This window comes from Haliotis asinina, chromosome 8 (genome assembly GCF_037392515.1).
Source record: "Haliotis asinina isolate JCU_RB_2024 chromosome 8, JCU_Hal_asi_v2, whole genome shotgun sequence".
Lineage (NCBI taxonomy): Eukaryota > Metazoa > Mollusca > Gastropoda > Lepetellida > Haliotidae > Haliotis > Haliotis asinina.
Genome location: NC_090287.1, coordinates 34,618,014 through 34,638,356, shown reverse-complemented (window position 1 = coordinate 34,638,356; position 20,343 = coordinate 34,618,014). Strand labels below are relative to the sequence as shown.

Below are 20,343 nucleotides of genomic sequence, written 5' to 3'. Positions count from 1 at the left end.
GCCTTCAGCTTAAAAAATGCATGTCAATTCCATCGACAATGCAATATAGATTCATGTTCATGGTTTTTGTTCATTTTACCGTGTGTCATAACTAGATAGAAATTAAGAAATAAATTTAGACTTATGAGATATATTAAATTAATTTCTACCTCCTGGACTTGTGTGACTTTTATTCGCTACATCATTTACACTGATAGCTCCCTGCCGCTATATTAAATCTGAAGGGTGGGTCTCTACTGTGTGACCAAATTACAATAGTAGTTCATCAATGTCATCAAATAATTCATTGTGGGTAGAAGCATAACAACACAGCATCTGCACGTGGTCCCCAGCCATCTGCCTCTCCCCTGTAATCATGCAACAGATGGTACATTGTCACACTCCATCTCGTGATGTACATTAACATTCAGTATTAAATTAACCACCAACAGCTAGAGAGAATCAGGAATGCCTCTCCATCATGTGATGATAAACATCGGCATATTTTGTGTCAGATTCACCCAGACAGAGCATAAACACAATACAGTTTAGACTGAAATGGAGATGTTTGTGAAGTAAACTAACAACCTGTTAAGGATGGACAGCGTTCAGGAACAGCATAATGTGACGTTAAATGGAAGCCCTAGTCATGTTCAGGACAAACCCAAGTCTTACATCAAGGAGAGAATCATATCAAGCGTGGTTCTCATGCTGTACATGTGTGCCAATGTCTCCTCGATCCCTGTGTTTACCCAGTACATCCATTCTCGCTATGAGGACGTCTACACTAACGGCACAAACTCCTCATCAACATCACCAACTAAACAATCAACGTGTCTTGCTAATAACAGCGAGGAAGCTGACGAGGTGCAGGTACTTGTTCAGCAGTCCACATCTTTCGAGATCTTGAAGCTCAGCCTGTGTGTTCAGATTCCCCCGGTCATCGTGAACATGGTGGTGGGGTCCTACTCGGACCACATCGGGAGAAAGATGCTGTTTATTTCGCCGCTTCTAGGATGTATTTGTAAATACGTAGTCTTCATACTGGTTGTCAAGCTGAATCTTAATCTCAACTTCCTCATCCTCGGGACTCTCCTGGAAGGGTTTTCCGGTTCATCGAGCACCTTCGTTCTTGCCAACATGGCCTATGCAGCCGATGTGACTAAGACCCATGCTACAAGAACATTCGCCTTAGTAATTGCCGATAGTTCGGTGTCTATCGCCATAGCATTAGGACAGCTTATGACAGGATTCCTTATTGAGAAGCTTGGCTACTTTTACCCATCAGTTATTAATACAGCTTTAATTCTGCTTGCCACTATCATCGTCATATTTGGCCTTACGGAAACAGTAACGAAAACGGAGATTAAGGAAGTTTCGCCTGTAGTTCATTTGAAGAAAGTGTTTGGATTTTATGTCAACAAAAGTCGAAACAATAAGCGTTTCATATTTATTGCCTGTTTGGCCGTCTATGCTCTGATGAGCGTTGGGTTTAATGGTAAATATACGATTGAGACATTGTATCAGCTGGGTCGACCCTTCTGTTGGGATCCTGTAAAGATAGGTTACTACGGTGCTTATTCCACGGTATTCATGACCATTAGCGGACTCGTTGCTGTCAAGCTTGGATCAGCTTGCGTGAGGGTGGAGATTCTTGCTGTAGCAGGGATATTCCTACTGATGGGGTCTCTCATTCTGGAAGGCCTGGCCCGCACAGACGCTATGCTGTATTCGGGTAATATGAACATTCATGTCTTTATGTATACAACGAAACATTCTCGATATCGAATAAACGTCCCTAAATAACCTCCACTAGTCTAACACTCATATTGTAGGACGCGATTTGACCATATAACGGACACATCAGAGCATGTATAAGATTAGCAAATATGTATACTTTTTACATGAAGCCGGTTCATGTCAAAACTGCATAAATTTGTAACTACCTCTGAGGGCGTAATGTTGCTTTGCTCAGTGTAGTGGCTTGTCATTGTTCCATGACCTGACGTCGACGTCATGAAATTGTTCTTCATGATTATGTGCAAACGTATTTGTGAAGTTTCACGTCAGTACGTCATTACCTTTCCTGAAAGCATACGATAGGTACATAACAGAACATAATGTTTCATTACATCAGTGATCAGTAACATTGACATGCATGCTCTAGGAACATTAAATCTCCTGTTGCCTTTTTAATCTTCAAATGTCCATTGGAAAGGGGCAGTGGGGTAGCCTAATGGTTTAAACGTTAGCTCGAAGACCCGGGTTCGATTCCCTACATGGATTCAATGTGTGAAGCCCATCCTGGTGTCCCCCGCTGGAATGTTGCTGAAAGCGGCGTAAAACTAAACTCACTCACTCGAAAACTTGTGATTATCACATACTAATGTCCACAGACGGCATCTCGCAAGATTATTGACAACGACGATGAACTGTACTTATCTAGCTACTCTAGTCACGGATCGGGATTCAGGGTAACACATTTAGACCCCATCAACCAATGTTTCGTGTAGGAGGATGTTAAATGGACTTAGAGAGGAGTGGGGGAAGGGGGTAGCTGGAGAGGTTCGATGTTGGGGTTCCGGGTGATCAAATGTATTCTCGCTCCGAAATTCCTTTGGAAACCGTAAAAGCAATCCCTAGAGAAGCATATCAAAACATGACTCTTACATTTGCATACACTCCAAGAATATTTCCATGCACAACCGTTTGTGTCATACTGCGTTGATTTCGTTTGCACGACTCTTGTTACCTACTTACCTGTTTGAGAGAAGAGACCATTGAGTGATGCTTGTACTACCTCGTCTACTTCAGTGCCTTTGGTCGCGTCCATTAGCGCCGTGTCGGTACCTGTGACCCGCTCCGTCTTGTCCCGCATGGTGGCTGCTCATGAACAAGGTATGACTATTATAGGTATCGAAGGATACCGGTGACCAAGTAAAACATGAGCATATAGTCGACAAAAAGTAAAAGAACTGATACAGTGATCAACCGAGTGAATTGTCATGATGGCAAATATCGGTAAAATAAATTTCGGGGGTGTCGCCACGATGGGCGACGGATGCATGACTTTGTGTGTCATACCGCTGAATGACTTATGGTTGCCCTTGGTATTGCACCTGAAGAGCTGCCTCAAGCTGATGGCGTACACTCTCCAGGAACATCCAAAACATTTTCGTCTGAGAATTGGTGCCGGCATGGTCAGGGTTATCTTGTGTAGTTATCGTCCAGTTATAGAACAATACCAATATATAATGGAAGCTGTCAAAACCGGCATCTTTCCAATACTACTGGTTGTCACCACCGGCAAAAAATCTCGCGGCATGTAATTTATCATCAGCTCTACCATCCGGCACATTGTCTAAACCGGATTACGTTTCAGTCTCAGTGAGTACCGGTTTAGACAGCTTCCATTGCATTCCATTCCTAACCCAAACCCTGTCTCGAAGGCATACTTAATATGTTTGCGTATATTCTATTATTATATGAGTATTTAATAATTTTGACAACAAACCTTTCCTTTTAAGCTGACAATGATTCCAATGAGATGGGAGATTACGAACCTGAACCTGAGGAAATCTAGACTTGCTTCGTTAAGGAATTTAGCACACAGGACTGGGCGGAAGGGAAAATAAAGCAGGTCAGAGAGTGTGAGACGGGCTATGGATAGCTCTGTTAACACATATTTTATTTTTCTGCACCAGGTGCAATCTTCTCTAGCATGGCCACCGTCGATACCCTGTGTGGAGCTGTGGGGAGTACAGCCTTCACCGCCCTGTACAGCGCCACAGTGGACACCATGAGGGGGATGGCGTTCCTGGTTATCTCGGCAGTCGTGTTCATGGCCGCTATGGTGAAAATGTACGTAACACACAACGATCATAATAAACAACGTACCAAAATATCCGGCTCAAGAGTAAATGATCGAGCGCTCAGAAAAAGATTTTTAAAGCTATTATTTTCAGAGGAGCTACTCCCTGAGTACATTTTGTCACCATCTGCAAACTGTTACAGTGTAGCTTTGAATGTCAGGTTGACTTTACAACCGATTTACACTCTTGTAATAAGCAAACATCATTACCTAAGCCCATTTGGATGTCAGGGGTATAGCTACCATTGTACAAAAGCCCAGGTTGCCACATGATTGTTGTTGAAAACGCTGGGCAAGCCGTCAATACTATCTGAATGTAAGGCTTTACAGTCTGTCGTACTTACCCGAAAAGCATGGCTTTCTTCGCGCCTGGACGTTACTGTAACATATATGCTACCTTTTCTGTTCTAGCGTGGTGATTGTGAAGTCCCCCAGGCAACCGGACTATGTCCTGATTCATGCGCCAACAGAGAATGAGGACTTGCCGAATCCTGACTATGTCCAGGACGGACCACTTCCCGGAGACGAAAACAATACAGCACGCTCACGCGCAGACAAAGGCCCTGTGATAATTTAACATTGGTTTCTTTTCATCATGCCCATAGTTGTATTATGTGTGATATAATCAGAACTGCTGTGTTGACTGTAGCATGACGTATACAATGTAACAGATGTATGCGTGCATTTTCAGATGGGACAGATTGTGACTGATTGTGTGAGTATGGTTTTACGACGCATTTATCAATATTCCAGCAATATCACGTCGCGGGACACCAGAAATCAGCGATGCTTGTACAGGGATGAACCTCCCATCACGTTTGAGTCCTGAAATTCGTGAAAACGGGTGAAAATGAACTGTGCACCACTCCTTTCTCAAAAGGCTGTATCCGCTCCTGACCTAGTCTACTTCAGCGCCCATTGTGGCGTCCATAACGGCCGTGTCGGTTATTGTGACCCGCTCATTGTTATCTCGCATAGTGAATGTTCATGACCAAGGCATGGCCTTTAGATGTAGGATGTCGACTGATACACGGGGTGACTATATATACAGTCAACAACTAGAATAAAGCACCTTTGATTAGTTGACATCGACTTATTATCACAATGCTATAAATCATTCGGTACGTGAAATTTATGTGAACTGTGACAGCTGTATCTGCGTATTATCACATCACTACCCAAAAGTTTTTCGTCTTTCTTACAGATTTTGAGTATGTCTGGGAAGTGTTCAGTGATAACATGTATCGAATACATTTTTTTGTCGTTGCAATAACCATTATCCTGCTTCAGTGTTGATTATATTCCGGATGCAAAGAAACCTGTTCAATGCGGCCAGAATAGATTATTTACAGACCGCCGCCATATAGCTGCAATATTGCTGAGTGCGGCGTAAAAGCATGCTCACTCACTCACTCCGGGCAGCACCATTTCCAGTGAGCTCAGCGACATACATACGACCTTGCCAACGACGAGAGGGTATCAAAATTTCTAATTATCGCCATGCATTTATTGAGACATTATGTTGAAAAGTGCGAGGCAACATCAGTGATCCTTAATGGACCAGAAACTGCTTACTTCACTTTATTCAATCAGGCAGTTGATCCTAAACACGAGTAAACCCATACTTGCAGTAGACTGAGTCATGTGTTGTCAAGATTTGGTAAGGTTGCACTACCCGGCAGAATCAAGAGGAGATGTAATCCATTTATGGTGAAGATGGCCCATCTTATGATACTGTTGTGAGATGGAAACAGAAGTGTCATCATATGTTCCTTACAGACGAACCAAGATGTTGACTCCACTTTGCCGATACCAATGAGATCACTTACGAGGCGGGGAGTTGGTTTTCCATGAAATTTGGCGGTCTGCACAAGGTCAAGAAAGGCTGGGAAAAATGTGTCTCTCTGTAATGGTGACTCTGTAGAGACGTCTTAAGTACAAGAAATCAAAATAAAGTTTCTATCCTGAAAACGTCTTGGTGATAATTAGAACTCTTTGATACTCCTCGTACATGTCCACAAGAGGGCCGGGGCGTCCGGGTTAACGGAATTCCGATTAATAAGGTTTCGCTCAAAAACCAAGTCACAGCTGTCATTTCATTATCCATTATGAGGAGTTTCATTATAATAACCAATGTCTTTCATGTTACCCCGACTGTACAAACTAACATAAATGTTAATATATTTACATATACATACATTAATATAATTACTTATATTGAAAACGTTAATGCAACTCATATTTCCAGCATTATAAAGTATTTTGATTTAAGTTATAAAAAGGGTTATAATATAATCTTTGTATTATGTTATAAATTGTATTAACGTCAAGTTGCTTTTTAATTTTTAATTCGGCTATTCTATACTATTTAAAGGGGCATTGATGCGGAGCGAATAATGTTTCTCGCCAACGGTCTAATTACGAAACCAAACCGCAATTTGGTCAGCGCCCGCTCCTTCGTCCGTGACGGACAAAGGAACTGGGCTCCTGTCCATATTAGCAGAATTTTTTCACCTAAACAGTCAGGGGGCCGGATGCCCATCATATGCCATTTGTTTGAAAATATCCATGGTATTCCTTGTCCGATCGTAACCAAGCAGTGTAGTACTTTTAGGATGCTTGGATGGTATAGTTACTGATCCAATTTGATCCTATTTCTGCGTTTTTAACCTCGATATTTAATCATGTTACATCAAAATATAATGTCTACAGGCACGTAGCAAGCCATTTGTTTCAGTACGGAAGATTGCAAAGCTTTATATTTAGGTAGTTTTGAGTGTTGGTTGAGCTGTGATAGCAAATATCATACGTAAATTTTGGTAGCTATGGTAGCTATGGTAGCTACAATGGTTTCTTATTTATGATAAGAAAAACACACAGTTGATTTATTTGAATTCGTAAACAAAAAACGATGACTTTGCCTTTGGTAGAGAAATCTGAAAATTTTCTTACGTAAAAAACCCCTTATTTCACCTATTTACCAAAGTACACAGCAAATGTCAGTGTGTATTCCTTATGTAACGAAATTCCGTTGGTATCCTCAAAACAGTTTCGGGCCATAAGTGTTTTCAGGCTGCATGCGACACAGAGATTACATCTTCCTTGCTGTAACTCGCGCTTGATGGTGTAAATACACGTGCTATTTGTCATCATTCCCTGGATGGTCAAGTAATGATTTTTTAACAGGTATAATTAGTAGTAACACCACTTCGGTTACTCAACAAAGGTTCCCATTTGGCATTTCTCCTGTCTGGAGTAAATACTCAACATTATAAATTAAGGTCTGTAATGGCAAATGTATTGTATGTTATGTAACATGTGCATGTAAGTGATGCAAGAGGTATTATCAGCTGAGTTACAAAAGCAAACATCGATCAAAGGATTAACCGATAACACACTGATTGATTAATTACTTTTATCTTCTAGCGGATTTGTCAAAAGGCAGAGTGTGTAGATGACAACACCCTGTCGTAAAGTGTGAGTGCAAAAACAACATCCTCCCTTCAAAGAATTAACCACCCTTGCGTTGATTGATTGATTGCTCATTATTGGTTAACTAAATTACTTAGAATAGTGGACATCATACAATTAGTTGCCAGGTGTGCTATCTTGGGAGACCAATGAGAGGTTTATCTGGTTTTCACCAACGAAAGACGTGAAACGATGTGTTACTTTTTCGCAAATGAGACAGTTGTAAGACACGCGACACAGAGCAGGATTATTTACCAGCTGCAGATGAATGGAATACGATTTCTTTTATGTGGATATTGATGGATACACTCCTGAATAAGGTAGTAGCCTGACATTGTTGCTGTAAAATTAGTCTGTTTTACATTCATTATTTGCATTTTGGTTTAATTTATTTATTGTAGCATTCAGCAGAATCTGTATCACAGAAAAAAGACACTAGATCGCGCATGTGTGTGAAATAGGATCCACATTGGCAATCTATACAATGTATAAATGTTGCTGTTATGTTAGAAATTTACTATGAGTATAAGCAGATCGTGTGTTCTTTTGATTACACGATGCCATTTAGAAAGTGGTCAAATGCAACATATGTCATATTTGGGACATATGTTGCGTGTGTTCTTTTGTTAATTTTCAGAATCATACAAATATGACAATAAACTAATTAGGGTTATGAGGCAAAATATAGAGACGTACATTGGCTTCGTTATTTTTCCGTCCTAGTAGTTTTTTACCATTTCTACCACTGGCAGATGATTAACCTTCAAAGTGTTTCATTTGTTTTCATAATACATTTGTAATGAAGTAAAAAATGACTTCACCTCAGTTGATCTGTCTGTAATTAAACTATCAGTTGCGCCTACGGACTGCGCAGCAGAGGTCACGAACCAGTCACGAATTCTGGGATATCATCCGGGTACTCACGGGAGAAAAACAATAGCAAAAGTATACACCAGTCCACGGAAATTGCTCCGCATTAGTGCCCCTTTAAGTAATATCGAATTTGTTATAAATATTAATGTTACTCAAAATTCCAACATTCACAGATTGACATATATTTAAAATATTACGTATGCTTTGATGCTTACCGACGCTCGTTCAAATCGAGCATGCTAGACAATACACACGGTGCTATTGTGGTCACGCATTTGCATTCAGGTTTACATGCTCTATATCAGGCTCATTGTATTAAGAAATACCGCTGACAGCGGTGTGTAAAATCAATTTTGCACTTTAACAAAAGAAAGAAGATCAGTTTATCATTATGCTGATGTATCTAGCTGTATTTATGTGGATCAGTAAGCGTGTCTATGGGAACTAACTCATGTTCCGCTTAACGAACCCCATTTAGACGATACTACTGGTCCTAGTCGCCCAATAACCATCCATGTCACCACACCACCACACCACCACACCACCACACAACCGCAAGTTGTTATTCGGTACAAAATGGCCCAAGTGCGTTGTTAAACAAAATTATTTCGAAACATGTTTCTATATTTATTAACACTGGAATCTCTCTACTTCTACACTGTAGTCGTAGATCCAAATTTGGTGACTAAATTTTGCTGTCTCTCACATGATTGTCAGGTTTGTTAACAGTCCGCTGTAACGTAAAGGAGTAGGACTAGCGGAGTCATGCCAAAAACATACTATCGGAAGGGGATGACATGTTTACCCTTTTCGCTAACACCTGGTGTCGACGTTGATTTTTAGTGATCCATTCAAATAAGGTTCACTAATTTTCACTTTACTGCAAACGGAATTTGTGTCAAAGCTGGGTATTCCTTTGCACCGGCGCTCAAAGGTAAATATGTAGACGACATTTGTTTTTTTTCGCGATCACCTGGTGTCGTCACCGATCCATTCATTTCATTGGTAACGTTCCCTTTACTGTTGACTGAGGATTTTCAAGACTGGGTATAGTTTTCCACTGCCGTTCTATATTGAAAATGTCGACGATATTTGGCTTGTAAAATTGTTAGAATTATGTAATAGGTTGTCAAGAGATCTGAATATTTGTTTATGAAAGGCGCCCGGAAAGGCAGGGTATTACGTACTGTGTGAGTCACATGAAACAGCGTATTTTTGTTTTCAAAGAAACAAACTGAAACAGAATACAAACCACAATATATCATTGCGTTATTTCTCTGTTGCCTTCACTAATAGAACCAGTGCACACTGTATACACGTGTTGCAGTGTCTGTTTCTTTGTTTGGGGGGTTTAGTGTGCTACTGGCGCGGAAGGGTAGTCTGGTGGTTAACGCGTTCGCTCGTCACGCCGAAGACCCGGGTTCGATTCTCCACATGGGTACAATGTGTGGGGTCCATTTTCTGGTGTCCCCCGCCGTGATATCGCTGGAATATTGCTAAAAGAGACGTAAAACCAAACTCACTCACTCACTCATTCACTGGTATGCTTCAAGTCAAAACATTAATTACAGAACAGTCCTGTTTAATGGGTTCCGTCCTATTGCGCAACGTAGTGTGACAACCAGTCCAAAATTTTTATCCTTCATTTGACTGAATGCATAAATATTAATCAGTATGGTAAGATAAGTCCAAGCACTTGTATATTGCAACACTACGCTCCTAATCCTTGCAAACACGTAGCACAGCGTGCTGTCTCGTACAGCGAGCTCTGACAATATTATTTATATCAAATCTACTAAAGCTACATATTTTGTTTGTGTTACTCTCAAGTCTTCAGATATATTGACCTGCTTGTGTACGTATGTATGCCACAGCAGCTGGCAGGACATGTGGGTTTTCATGGTATGTTGTACCCAGCAGAAGTAGGTTAAATATTCTTTTACAAATCGAGCCCTGATTATTTTCCACATGAAATATTGTATAGCGCTTTTGACAGTAGTTGCTGTATGCACTTGGTGCAGTGACACCTGTTACCAAGGCATGTAACTGTACTATAAATTGACTGTTTTCGCCTCGGTGTATACTTACTTAGTCGAGATGGCCAGGATGTTCGCATGCAGCCATGCGTTCAAGAAAAGAAATATGCAGCTACAGCTTCAAAACGCATTTCACTCTACATGTCGTTGAAATTTTCAGCGATAGTAGATCTGCATGTCGTCCATATTTCAAGACTCCTGGCTAACTGAAAGCAAAATAAGGGTTTGATGTTGCTTTTAGTTTGAAGGTGTTATATGACCAGATTCTGGTCATGAAATAATTTGAACTCATGGTTATGAAGTACTAAACGATACACTGTCTTGAACCCGAGCATCAACAGCTGCGTGGAGCAAATGTTCATTTTCTCTGAATGAGGCAGGTCATCCATTCATGTTTTGATTTTTCGGATCATTAATTAGTGAAAATCATGAAGCAGTCACCCAATGAACGTTCCCAGGTGCCTACAGTTGAAATTTCAGTCAATGAAAATAATCATCGCTATTTTAACTGAAGCTATGCATTCAACTGAGTGCAAGCGAAAATCGTTTCTATGAAAAGTGAATAAACGAGAAAATCATTTTGCTTGTGTCATCATGGCACTTACAAGCTGATTTCTTGATGTTTGAAATAATATTGGTATTCATGGAAATGTCCTCATTCCAAAGTATACTGAACAACAAAAGAAACGCAATTTTCGGGGAAAAAATAGTGTAAGTTCATGTTTATGTCCTCTACTTAAACACTTGACAAAAAGGCAGTGTTGCGTTTCTTTTGCTGATTGGTTTATATTGTATTTCTTTGGGTTACTTGTCATTGTAGTTCCTTAATGTCTACAGGCGCTCGGGCTCCATCCGGATTTTTGTCATTTTGTCAACAAATTCGACGTTTGTTGATTTGTTTGCTAGAGATAAAAGTAGATTACTTCTTTGAGACGCATTTTAGAAGTTCAGAAGTACAACACAGTCAAAGTTTATGGATAGTAACTTCTTTATTTCATGAGTTCAACGTATCGATTCGGATTCGTGTACTGTTGTCAAACAGCAATGTAATTTGCAGTGACGGGGAAGTGTATGTACAGAATGTAACAAAGAAAGTCAGCTGACTGGCCAGGCGGAAAGCTGAAAAGGCCGGCAAACCGACAAAGGGAAAGGTGCAGTAACCAGAGATATAGAAATGAAAGGAGTTGTTTACAAATGAGATGTTTATACGGTTGACTGAGGAGTGTATGGAATCCGAGAAGGGACATTGTCGCGTTGTCGCGTTGTCGCATTGTCGCCCTCTCAAAAACAAGCAAAATGAAGCAAATATTAACCAAAGTGCGACAATGCGACATTTTGATGAAATGTCGCGTTGTCACATTGTCGCGTGTCGTGTTTTAGTGATTTTTTTACATATCTTATATAGGGCGATAATGCGACAACGCAACATACTTTGACCTTGAAAATTGTCCCTGTGTCGCGTGTCGCTCTTTGGAGGAACAGAGAAAATGTTATTCAAAACTCGACATCGCGTAATTTTTGCCTCATTTTGCTTGTTTTTTAAAGGGCGACAACGCGACAATGACCCTTCTCGGATTCCATAGGAGTGCATCAAAGGCGGATGAAATGAAATATAGTGGTTTTGTGTGTTTGATGGGAAAGGCGTCCAGTGGTCTGCATTTCAGTGATGAATACTCCAAAGGAAACGTAAATCAGCAGACACTGCTTAACACTTCAAAGCAATCATTACCTTGTCGGGTGAGAAGAGGCTGCTACGATCATCTAAAACCTATAGAACAGCGTGCAATAACTGGAGGGGAGAAGTAAAATACTGTAGGTATGTAGGGTATTGAGTAGTGTGTGTTATGTAGAGTGAGTGAGGTAAATATTTACGTCACAGGGGCAATATCTCAGCCACATGTTATTATAAATTGAATATGAATGTTGGATATATACACAAAGAATTTAGTTAAACACACCCTGATATATCTTACGATTCAATGTGCCTCGACCTTAACCCTTTGGAACACACCTGGGGCATGACTGGTCGTCACCAAAGTGATATTCCTGTGCAAAACTTGGCGTAGTCTGCGCCTTGAGAGTATCAGGAGGCTGCAGGGGGTATGAGGAGAAGAGTGATGGCTGTCATACAGTCACATAGTAGTTACACTCGGTGCAAGACACGTACAATGACATACTGCATTCAAAGAGGCTGGATAGCGTAGTTACACTCGGTGCAAGACACGTACAATGACATACTGCATTCAAAGAGGCTGGATAGCGTAGTTACACTCGGTGCAAGACACGTACAATGACATACTGCATTCAAAGAGGCTGGATAGCGTAGTTTGTGTGCATGCCGTATGCGACGGCATGTCACAGTGAGTTTGTGTATTCATGTTATGCAGTTACTTCCCTTTATCTTGCCTCTAACCATACTTCATGGTATTAGGGAGGCTACCAGATTTAAAAAATAAATATAAAATCCCCCCCCCCCCCCCCAACCAGTGATAGATTATGCACGGCCCCTTATTAGCCTGTCCTGTCGTCCTCAGCGATAACCGCGCATTTAATATGGATAACAAAATCAAATTCTTTCTGAAATCAGCGGAAATAAACAGCCAGAATGAGTGCAGAATGGCTAAAGATTTTGATCTGGTATCAAGTCCTAGTGTTATGTAATAGAGAAGTGTTCGGGACCTCTTATCGTCCGAATTTCACATGCAGGCCGTTAGGTCAAGAGTTCACATGCTGATGTCATAGGTACCACGTGACAATCCCACGAGACAATGTTTACATACAAGACACAACGGAACGAGGTCGCTCAGAAGCCCGACAACAGATTACTGTATGCAGGCTACACACCCCGCGAGGAGCGCACACTCGTCTGGCTGTTAAGTACTGTTCATTCGGCCGTGACGTTAGCTGATAAATATACCTCCTCGTTTTCCAGCTGCGGTCTGTGATGACTCGCGGCCATGGCTTAGCTAAATCGTGTCCTGTGGCCAGCTGTAGTGAGCAAAGAGGTCGACGAACATGCTGCACTCTTATAGCTGGTTATCCAGATAACTCATTCCGTGACAGCCTTGAGTATTTATGTCTGTCACGGTGAACACGGGACTTCTGCACTCCGTTGAGTCCAGAGATCAGAATCCAGGTTTGTGTGACCTCGACACAATAGCCCCACGTGATCGCTTGATATGGAACTAAAGACGAACTGACTGACATATAGCTATCAAGGATATCACCAACAACAACAAACTGCCATCATCTTGAAAACAGTGTTAACTAAGGCAAGTACTCAACCGTGTTATCGTTTGCTTATCTCACGCGGGTGATATTGTCCAAGGGAGGTAACTCTAATTTGTTATGTGTGGGATATTAATCAAGCTTTCTCTGCTCACGTGAACACGAACGAAATGAATAGTGCAGGAACAAAACTAATCTGTCTCACAGTCACTGAACCATAATATTTCCCTGTCTATCCCTTCACAAAATACTGAAACCGTAAATGAAGTATGCCCAGAGGCCCTCAAACTCCCAACTCCTTTTGAATTTAAATGGGTTTTTGATGTCAACTCAGAACAAACCCCGAAATTCTATTTCCGATTCAGCGTGTTTTTATTTCAACCAAATTGAGATGTATTTCATCCAGTTTACAAGCCGACATTTTGTAAGAAATACCAGAAAGAGACTAAAACACCCGCTGTATCTATTTGTTAACCATAACTGTCGCCGCGGTATAAAACGAATACCCCACACATCCTGTCGTCACATGACAAGGGGGAGGAGAAGGGAACAGCTCGTTCTGAAAGGTGAACAAGACGTGGGGTTACAAGTACAATTCACAGCATGAAATTTTCACGAGAAACAAAAATGTCATTTAACGTGAAAAATGTTAACGTGAGAAGACTTGAAAGACAACGGTTTCATTGCTATTGTATCTTCCGCTTGACTAATACTGGTAGTCTAAAACTGTAAGGACACATTTTAAGGACACAATATGTCATGCTACCTGGCTGATGAACCGGTTTTACTTGTTTCAACTTTGCAATATCTCATAGCTTTGTTCAGATGCTGTAGAAAGAGGTCCGATGGTTCCTGTCACGACCAATTTTCTTCCCACAGTGGTTACTCCTGTCATCTCTTCCTACGAAATGTTACCTATAGCTAGGACGATATGACAAGAGTAACCAGTGTGGGACGAGAATGGTCGCGACCGAAAGGGTTAGTGTTTGAGAAAACCTGACCTTAGCCTGTCTATCAGTCCCAGAATCACATTATTCTTTTCCTTCCAGCCTTTCCTGCAATGCTATAAATCCCAGTATGAGGAAAGTATAGATTTTCTCGGGTACAAGTTCAAAATCACCCATCTCACCGGGGTTCCTTTTCAATTTAACCGGTTTCTATCAAAATAGTAATATATTCAAACTCAGACTGCACCAGTTCTGATTCTATATAGTAGCAGTTTGACTTCCATATTGCTTTTAGACATCATTTTTTAAAGAAATACATATTAATTGGTTAAAGTGACTGGAAACATCGGAAGGTTTTAAACCTTTGAAATTATGGATAAAGTATTTACTCTATTTTCGATTTTTTAAGGAATAGAGCTGGACCCTACCTATGTGTTAGAATAAAGAAGCGAAACTTTTTATGTATGTGTTTTCGAGTGAGGTGGATTGCTTTGATTAAAATATTTTCATTTCTCTGTTACTGAACAGAAATCTTCACAATGGAGGCGAGTCGAAATATATCGAAAGAAAATAAAAAGGGCCGTACCATTTTCGGAGGAGTGATGGTTTCTGTGATCTTGACACTTTACACGTGCGCCGCCATGGCAGCGGTACCACTTCAAAGTCAGTACGTGAGACACAGACTCCTGCAAGAGTACACGAATACCAGTAATGCCAGCGACATCTTTGTCTCCTCCTGCGACAACGACACGGTACAGGACATGGACATCCTGCAGAAGGTTCAGGAAGACACGGCTCGCCGACTCCTCTACTTCTCCCTCAGTGGCAGCATCCCATCAATCCTCGTGAACCTGGTGTTTGGCTCGTATTCCGATTTTTTGGGAAGGAAAATATTATTCTTCCTACCTTTATGTGGAGACCTGATTAAGAACATTCTTACCAGTTTGGTAATGCGATATAATTGGAGTTTAAAATTGTTTTATGCGGGTAGCGTAGTAGCGGGATTTTGTGGATCTTTCACCACTATTTTACTCGCCTGCTTCTCTTATACTGCTGATATTACACCTCCACAGAAATCTCGCACAATCGCCATTGCTGTCTTAGAAACGATTCTGGCTGTAGCGTCATCAGCCGGGTCTCTAGTCACAGGATACCTAATCAGTTCCCTAGGTTACTTCTACCCCTCCCTCGTGGTCGTCATCCTCCACGGCGTCGACGTACTCATCGTCGTATTCCTGTTGCCGGAGACGTTAAAGAATGTTGAGAACATTATCATATCGCCAATTGTACATCTGAAAAAGTCTTTCGGATTTTATACGATATACGGGAGCACTCTGAAACGGGTTCAATACAACGTATGCATTGTCATCTTGTTCTTTGGCGTTATTAGCCTGATCGGCCGGACATCCATAGAAACCCTTTACCAGCTGGACTTACCATTTTGCTGGAACTCCGTGAAGATAGGATACTACGGTGCCCTGCGTATTGTTATCCAGTCCGTTTGCAGTGTCCTGGCCATCAAGGTGCTTCAGCCTTGTCTCCGCGACGAAATCATCGCCATCGTCGGGATGTTGTTTGGGGCTGCCTCTCTAGCCATGGAAGCCTTTGCGACAACAGATTGGATGATGTATATAGGTAAACGCTTGCATGTCAGTATATCTATAATCCACGAATGATGACCGATTTGCCTGGACATATACAGATTATTGTAATGAAGATCCGGGTGCGCATTTCACACTTCCCGCCTCCGTGAAGGTCCGGGTTATAATTGGTTTTCAGGAATTCAAGCTTGTCTTAAGAGGCGATTAACGAGACCGGGTGGTAAGGCTCGATGATTTGGTTGACACATGTCATCGTATCCCTGTTTAGATCGATGTTTATGCTTTTGATCACTGGATTGTCTGCTCTAAGACCCTATTGTTTAAAGACTGCCGCCATATAGCTGGGATATAGCTGAGCGGGACATTAAACAGCAAGGAAACGAAATTTTGCAATGTAACTTTAGGGACCGGGTTAGCCATGTTGTGAAAGCGTTCGTTCGTCATGCCTAGGACCCGGTTCGATTCCCCACATAAGTACACTGTGAAGCCTATTTCTGGTGTGCCCCGTCGTGATGTTGCCGGAATATTACAAAAAGTGCCACAGAACCAGACTCGCTCACTTTAATCAGGAGAGACTAGATGGCAACATATTTGACATGAATCAGTATACTCGTGTCGTTGATATATAAGTTATTACAGTCGGCCTCTTAGCTGAACAGATCTCACTTAATCACCGGACCGGTGATCACTGTGTACGATGATCCTACCTGTACCAACTGGATACGATTGGAAGGATAACTGTTCGAAACATTGTAAATATCTTCTCTTTCGCAGTGCCCGTTGTGGGAATCTGTGCCTACACAACTGTCCCGATATTCCGAGCCATCATGTCACGCATGACGTCCCCAAAAGAACAAGGTAAGCCGGTGTGACGAGGTATCCTGAATAATGAATGTAAATTACTGTCTTTGTGAAATCCAAACATATTTTATAACTGGAACTATTTTGTCAAATGTCGGATGACGGACGACGTCACTCAAAACCGTTGTGTTATGTATTAATGCCCTCCGTAGTGATAAGGATGAGCTAAGCGAAATGGGGTGCCTTTAGGATTTAAAACAAATTATTTCACTCGGTTTGGAAACATCTTGAAAGAAAAGTGACAAATGTACAGCAAAGTGAAAATATATTACTAATTGATATGGCTTGTTCAAGACTTCAAGTTTTGGGTTTTTTAATCAGGATTTAGTGCCTTTTTATTACTTCCCCTGTCTGTCCATCCACCTATCAGTCCAACCAAGCAACCGTTCATCCTTCATCACCCATTCAACCATCCACCCACCCACCCATCCAACCAGCCATTCGTCCATCATCATCCATTCAACAACCCACCCATCAATCCATTCAACCAACAATCTTTCCATCCAACCATCCACCCATCCTTCCATTTATCAATCCATCCAACCACCCATGCATCCACCGGTCCACCATTCATCCATCTACCCACCCACCATCCATTCATCCATCCATCCATCCATCCATCAGTCAATCTACCTGTTTTTCTATGCGTCCACTTCTTCACTCCTTCTTTCGATATTTCATTATATTCGAGTTACATGGCAGCTTCAAGTATGGTTTGATATCATGAGCAACAAACCATCCTGCCGGATATGTTCATTACGTCGCCTCATACAGCCAGCTTGGTATCCACTCTAATAGGGCTCCCCAACAAAGACATTCTGAAAAATATACTTCTGAAACCCCCAAGTTCTACAGACCTCGCCTTTTACTCTGCAGGAGCCTTGTTCTCCAGCATAGCTGCCATGGAAACTGTCTGCTCCACCGCGTCCATCACGCTATACAACACTGTCTACGAGCTGACTGTGGGAACCATGAAGGGGGCTGTGTTTCTCATGATGTCCGGATTCTGTGGCCTTACAGTCCTGCTTATCTTGTGAGTCTCTTTATGGGTGGTCATTGTGGCGGTGAGATACCCAAGTGGTTTAGGCGTTCGCTCGTCACGCTGCAGGTTCCATTTCCCACATGGGTACAAAATTTGAATCCCATTTCTGGTGTCCCTCGCCTTTATATTGCTGCATTTTTGCTAAAAGCGACGTGAAACCCAACTCGCTCGCTACTACCGATGGTCCGTCATCTTGGTGCAGTGACATAGCTAATAGATAAAGTGGGCGGAAGACACTACTTCATTCCCATGACTAATGGACAGGCGTCAATTTAAATAATGGCCTTCACACATGACTGTTTACCCTTTCTACGCATATGGAAATGATAAATATGATTAACACAGTACTTCATCAATCCAGCAATTTGTTATTGACCTATGGCATATCATTAGTGACCATAAAACAACATAAGAACCAGTACTTGTTCAAATGTCTTTCCATACAGGGAGCGCATGCGTAAACCGCTTTTAATATTTTTCGAGTAAAATCGCCGCTTGGGAGCCCAGAAGTGAGCTTCACACATTGTACCCAGATGAGTAATCGCATCGGGCTTTCGGCGCGACGAGCGAACGCTTTGACCACCGGGCTACTCCACCAACCCACTCTCTTTACAGACTCAAATTTGTTTCGTCTATGCAGTCTTACATTATCATCCCCAGTTCATAATGAAAGAAACGTCATGTAGAGGACATAGTGGCATTCCATCTGCTTTCTCTTTCGGTAGCCTAATGGTTAAAGCGTTCGATTCAGCACATGGATAGCGATCACTCTCACTTAGTAGATAAATACACATTTTTGAGTGGTCAGCATCTTGAGAACATACAATTATAGCTTGGACAGTAGTATACGTTTATATCAGTTGCCATTTAATAACAATACTTCGAGTCTGTATAATGTGTACATGTGGAGTTACGTCCCTTGGTTGATTTGATCTGCCTGTGAAGTATGCCTATATGAAGACTTATCTGCATATACATTTTTTCACAAGGATGTTCATGGTCATCTCAAGAGGTTCCCCTTCCTGCTATGAATACTTGATTCCGGAGGAAGACGATGTGCATACAGGTGCCAGAGCACTGCATCACGATCACTATGACAACGAAGAGGACTGAAATCGAGGCTGTACATACCACAACGAGGCCAAGGCTGTCATGAGTATTCATATAATGGAGCTTGTGGAATGAAATTTTGTTACTTTAGAAGAAGCTTCTTTCTGAATCTCTCATTCGACTACCCCAACTTCAAATGTTAGTGTAAATTAAATATGCATTTGTGTCTGATTTTTTTCAAATAGGGGTTACACTAATACATGCTACGATGACTGGATGGTTTGATGGACGGATGGTTGGATGGTTGCAGTCTTTCCATTGTGTACCTGTGATATACCCATCAGACAGATCTAACGCAAACTCAGGTTTTGTGTTGACTTATATACTGATTATTTCAGCATATGGTTTAAACAGATATTATTTAGCGCACACTGAACCTATAGAATGAGAATAGGGTTAGTCTTACCAATTTCTGAGGGTACGAGGATGTATTCAGCTGAACAAGTACCAGAATGGTGGGAAAAGTTGTATATTTTTGGATGGTCCTTCCGTGTAACATGTTAGATTTTGGATTACACTTTCTTAGTAAGGTACAAATTCTAGTGGCTGAGCGGATTAGGCGACTGAGGTTGTGTGCTGGCGATTAGGTGCCTGACTCTGAGGATGGGGGTTCGAATCCCGGCTGGGACTAAACTCAAAAAGGTACAAGAATTTGTACTTTACTAAGAAGGTGCAATCCCAAATATAACATCTGTAACATTTGACCACTTCTAAATGTCATTGTGTAATCAGTACTTCCGTGTCTTGAATAGGTATCACACATTGCGAATAATGTGTAATATTACAGATAGTGCTTTCATATGGTAAAACGTAGTTTCATATTATGAAGAAGATTTTGTACTTCAGACATTGCTGTTTATATATAATCTGTAGCATAGTACGCACATACTACGAATCACACTTGCATAGAAAAACAGTTCTGTGATGACTGTGAAGAATAGGTTTTGCACATTATCATTTGTAGATGTATATACCAACTTTATAAACATACGATTGAATGACTGCAAAGAACAGAACTTTATGGCCTGGGCTTTCACACTTTGCCACGTACATATTGTCAACGTGTGAAAATTCCTTTATTTTTTTTCATATAATGGGTGTTTTTTGCATGTAGTGGATAGCATTGGCATATTGTAAGTAAAGTATTAGTGCTGTCAAAAAAATCTGGGGTTTTCACGTATATTTCTACAATTCATGTAGTTGATATACGAAAGTGTGAACTATCTGTTAAAATATGTTCGGCCTAACTACAGTAACAGTGGTAGGGAGATAGGAAACGTACAAACAGGGCTTTATTGATGAGAGATTAGTGTAGAAATGAGAT

General features: G+C 41.3%; 2 protein-coding genes across 2 annotated transcripts; both read left to right on the top strand.

Moving 5' to 3' along the window:
• Positions 1 to 260: 260 nt before the first annotated feature.
• Positions 261 to 5,874, top strand: LOC137294103 (lysosomal proton-coupled steroid conjugate and bile acid symporter SLC46A3-like). The gene is made up of 4 exons (XM_067825055.1): positions 261 to 1,714; positions 2,794 to 2,877; positions 3,684 to 3,840; positions 4,262 to 5,874. The coding sequence occupies exons 1-4, from the start codon at positions 577 to 579 to the stop codon at positions 4,425 to 4,427; spliced, it is 1,545 nt and encodes a 514-aa protein (XP_067681156.1). The 5' UTR covers positions 261 to 576; the 3' UTR covers positions 4,428 to 5,874.
• Positions 5,875 to 12,984: 7,110 nt separating this feature from the next.
• Positions 12,985 to 20,338, top strand: LOC137294698 (lysosomal proton-coupled steroid conjugate and bile acid symporter SLC46A3-like). The gene is made up of 5 exons (XM_067825772.1): positions 12,985 to 13,502; positions 14,934 to 16,040; positions 16,781 to 16,864; positions 17,744 to 17,900; positions 18,899 to 20,338. Exons 2-5 carry the CDS (start codon positions 14,945 to 14,947, stop codon positions 19,020 to 19,022), a joined length of 1,461 nt encoding a protein of 486 aa, XP_067681873.1. The 5' UTR covers positions 12,985 to 13,502; positions 14,934 to 14,944; the 3' UTR covers positions 19,023 to 20,338.
• Positions 20,339 to 20,343: the final 5 nt, after the last annotated feature.

What these genes read in the sequence shown, in the direction of transcription:
- LOC137294698 (XM_067825772.1), top strand. Translation starts at nt 14,945, where the DNA reads ATGGAGGCGAGTCGAAATATATCGAAAGAAAATAAAAAGGGCCGTACC. An exon ending in AGATTGGATGATGTATATAG is followed by an intron (nt 16,041 to 16,780) that starts GTAAACGCTTGC and finishes TCTCTTTCGCAG; the next exon opens with TGCCCGTTGTGGGAATCTGT. An exon ending in CTTACAGTCCTGCTTATCTT is followed by an intron (nt 17,901 to 18,898) that starts GTGAGTCTCTTT and finishes TTTTTTCACAAG; the next exon opens with GATGTTCATGGTCATCTCAA.
- LOC137294103 (XM_067825055.1), top strand. Translation starts at nt 577, where the DNA reads ATGGACAGCGTTCAGGAACAGCATAATGTGACGTTAAATGGAAGCCCT. An exon ending in AGACGCTATGCTGTATTCGG is followed by an intron (nt 1,715 to 2,793) that starts GTAATATGAACA and finishes CGTCTACTTCAG; the next exon opens with TGCCTTTGGTCGCGTCCATT. An exon ending in GGTGGCTGCTCATGAACAAG is followed by an intron (nt 2,878 to 3,683) that starts GTATGACTATTA and finishes TTTCTGCACCAG; the next exon opens with GTGCAATCTTCTCTAGCATG.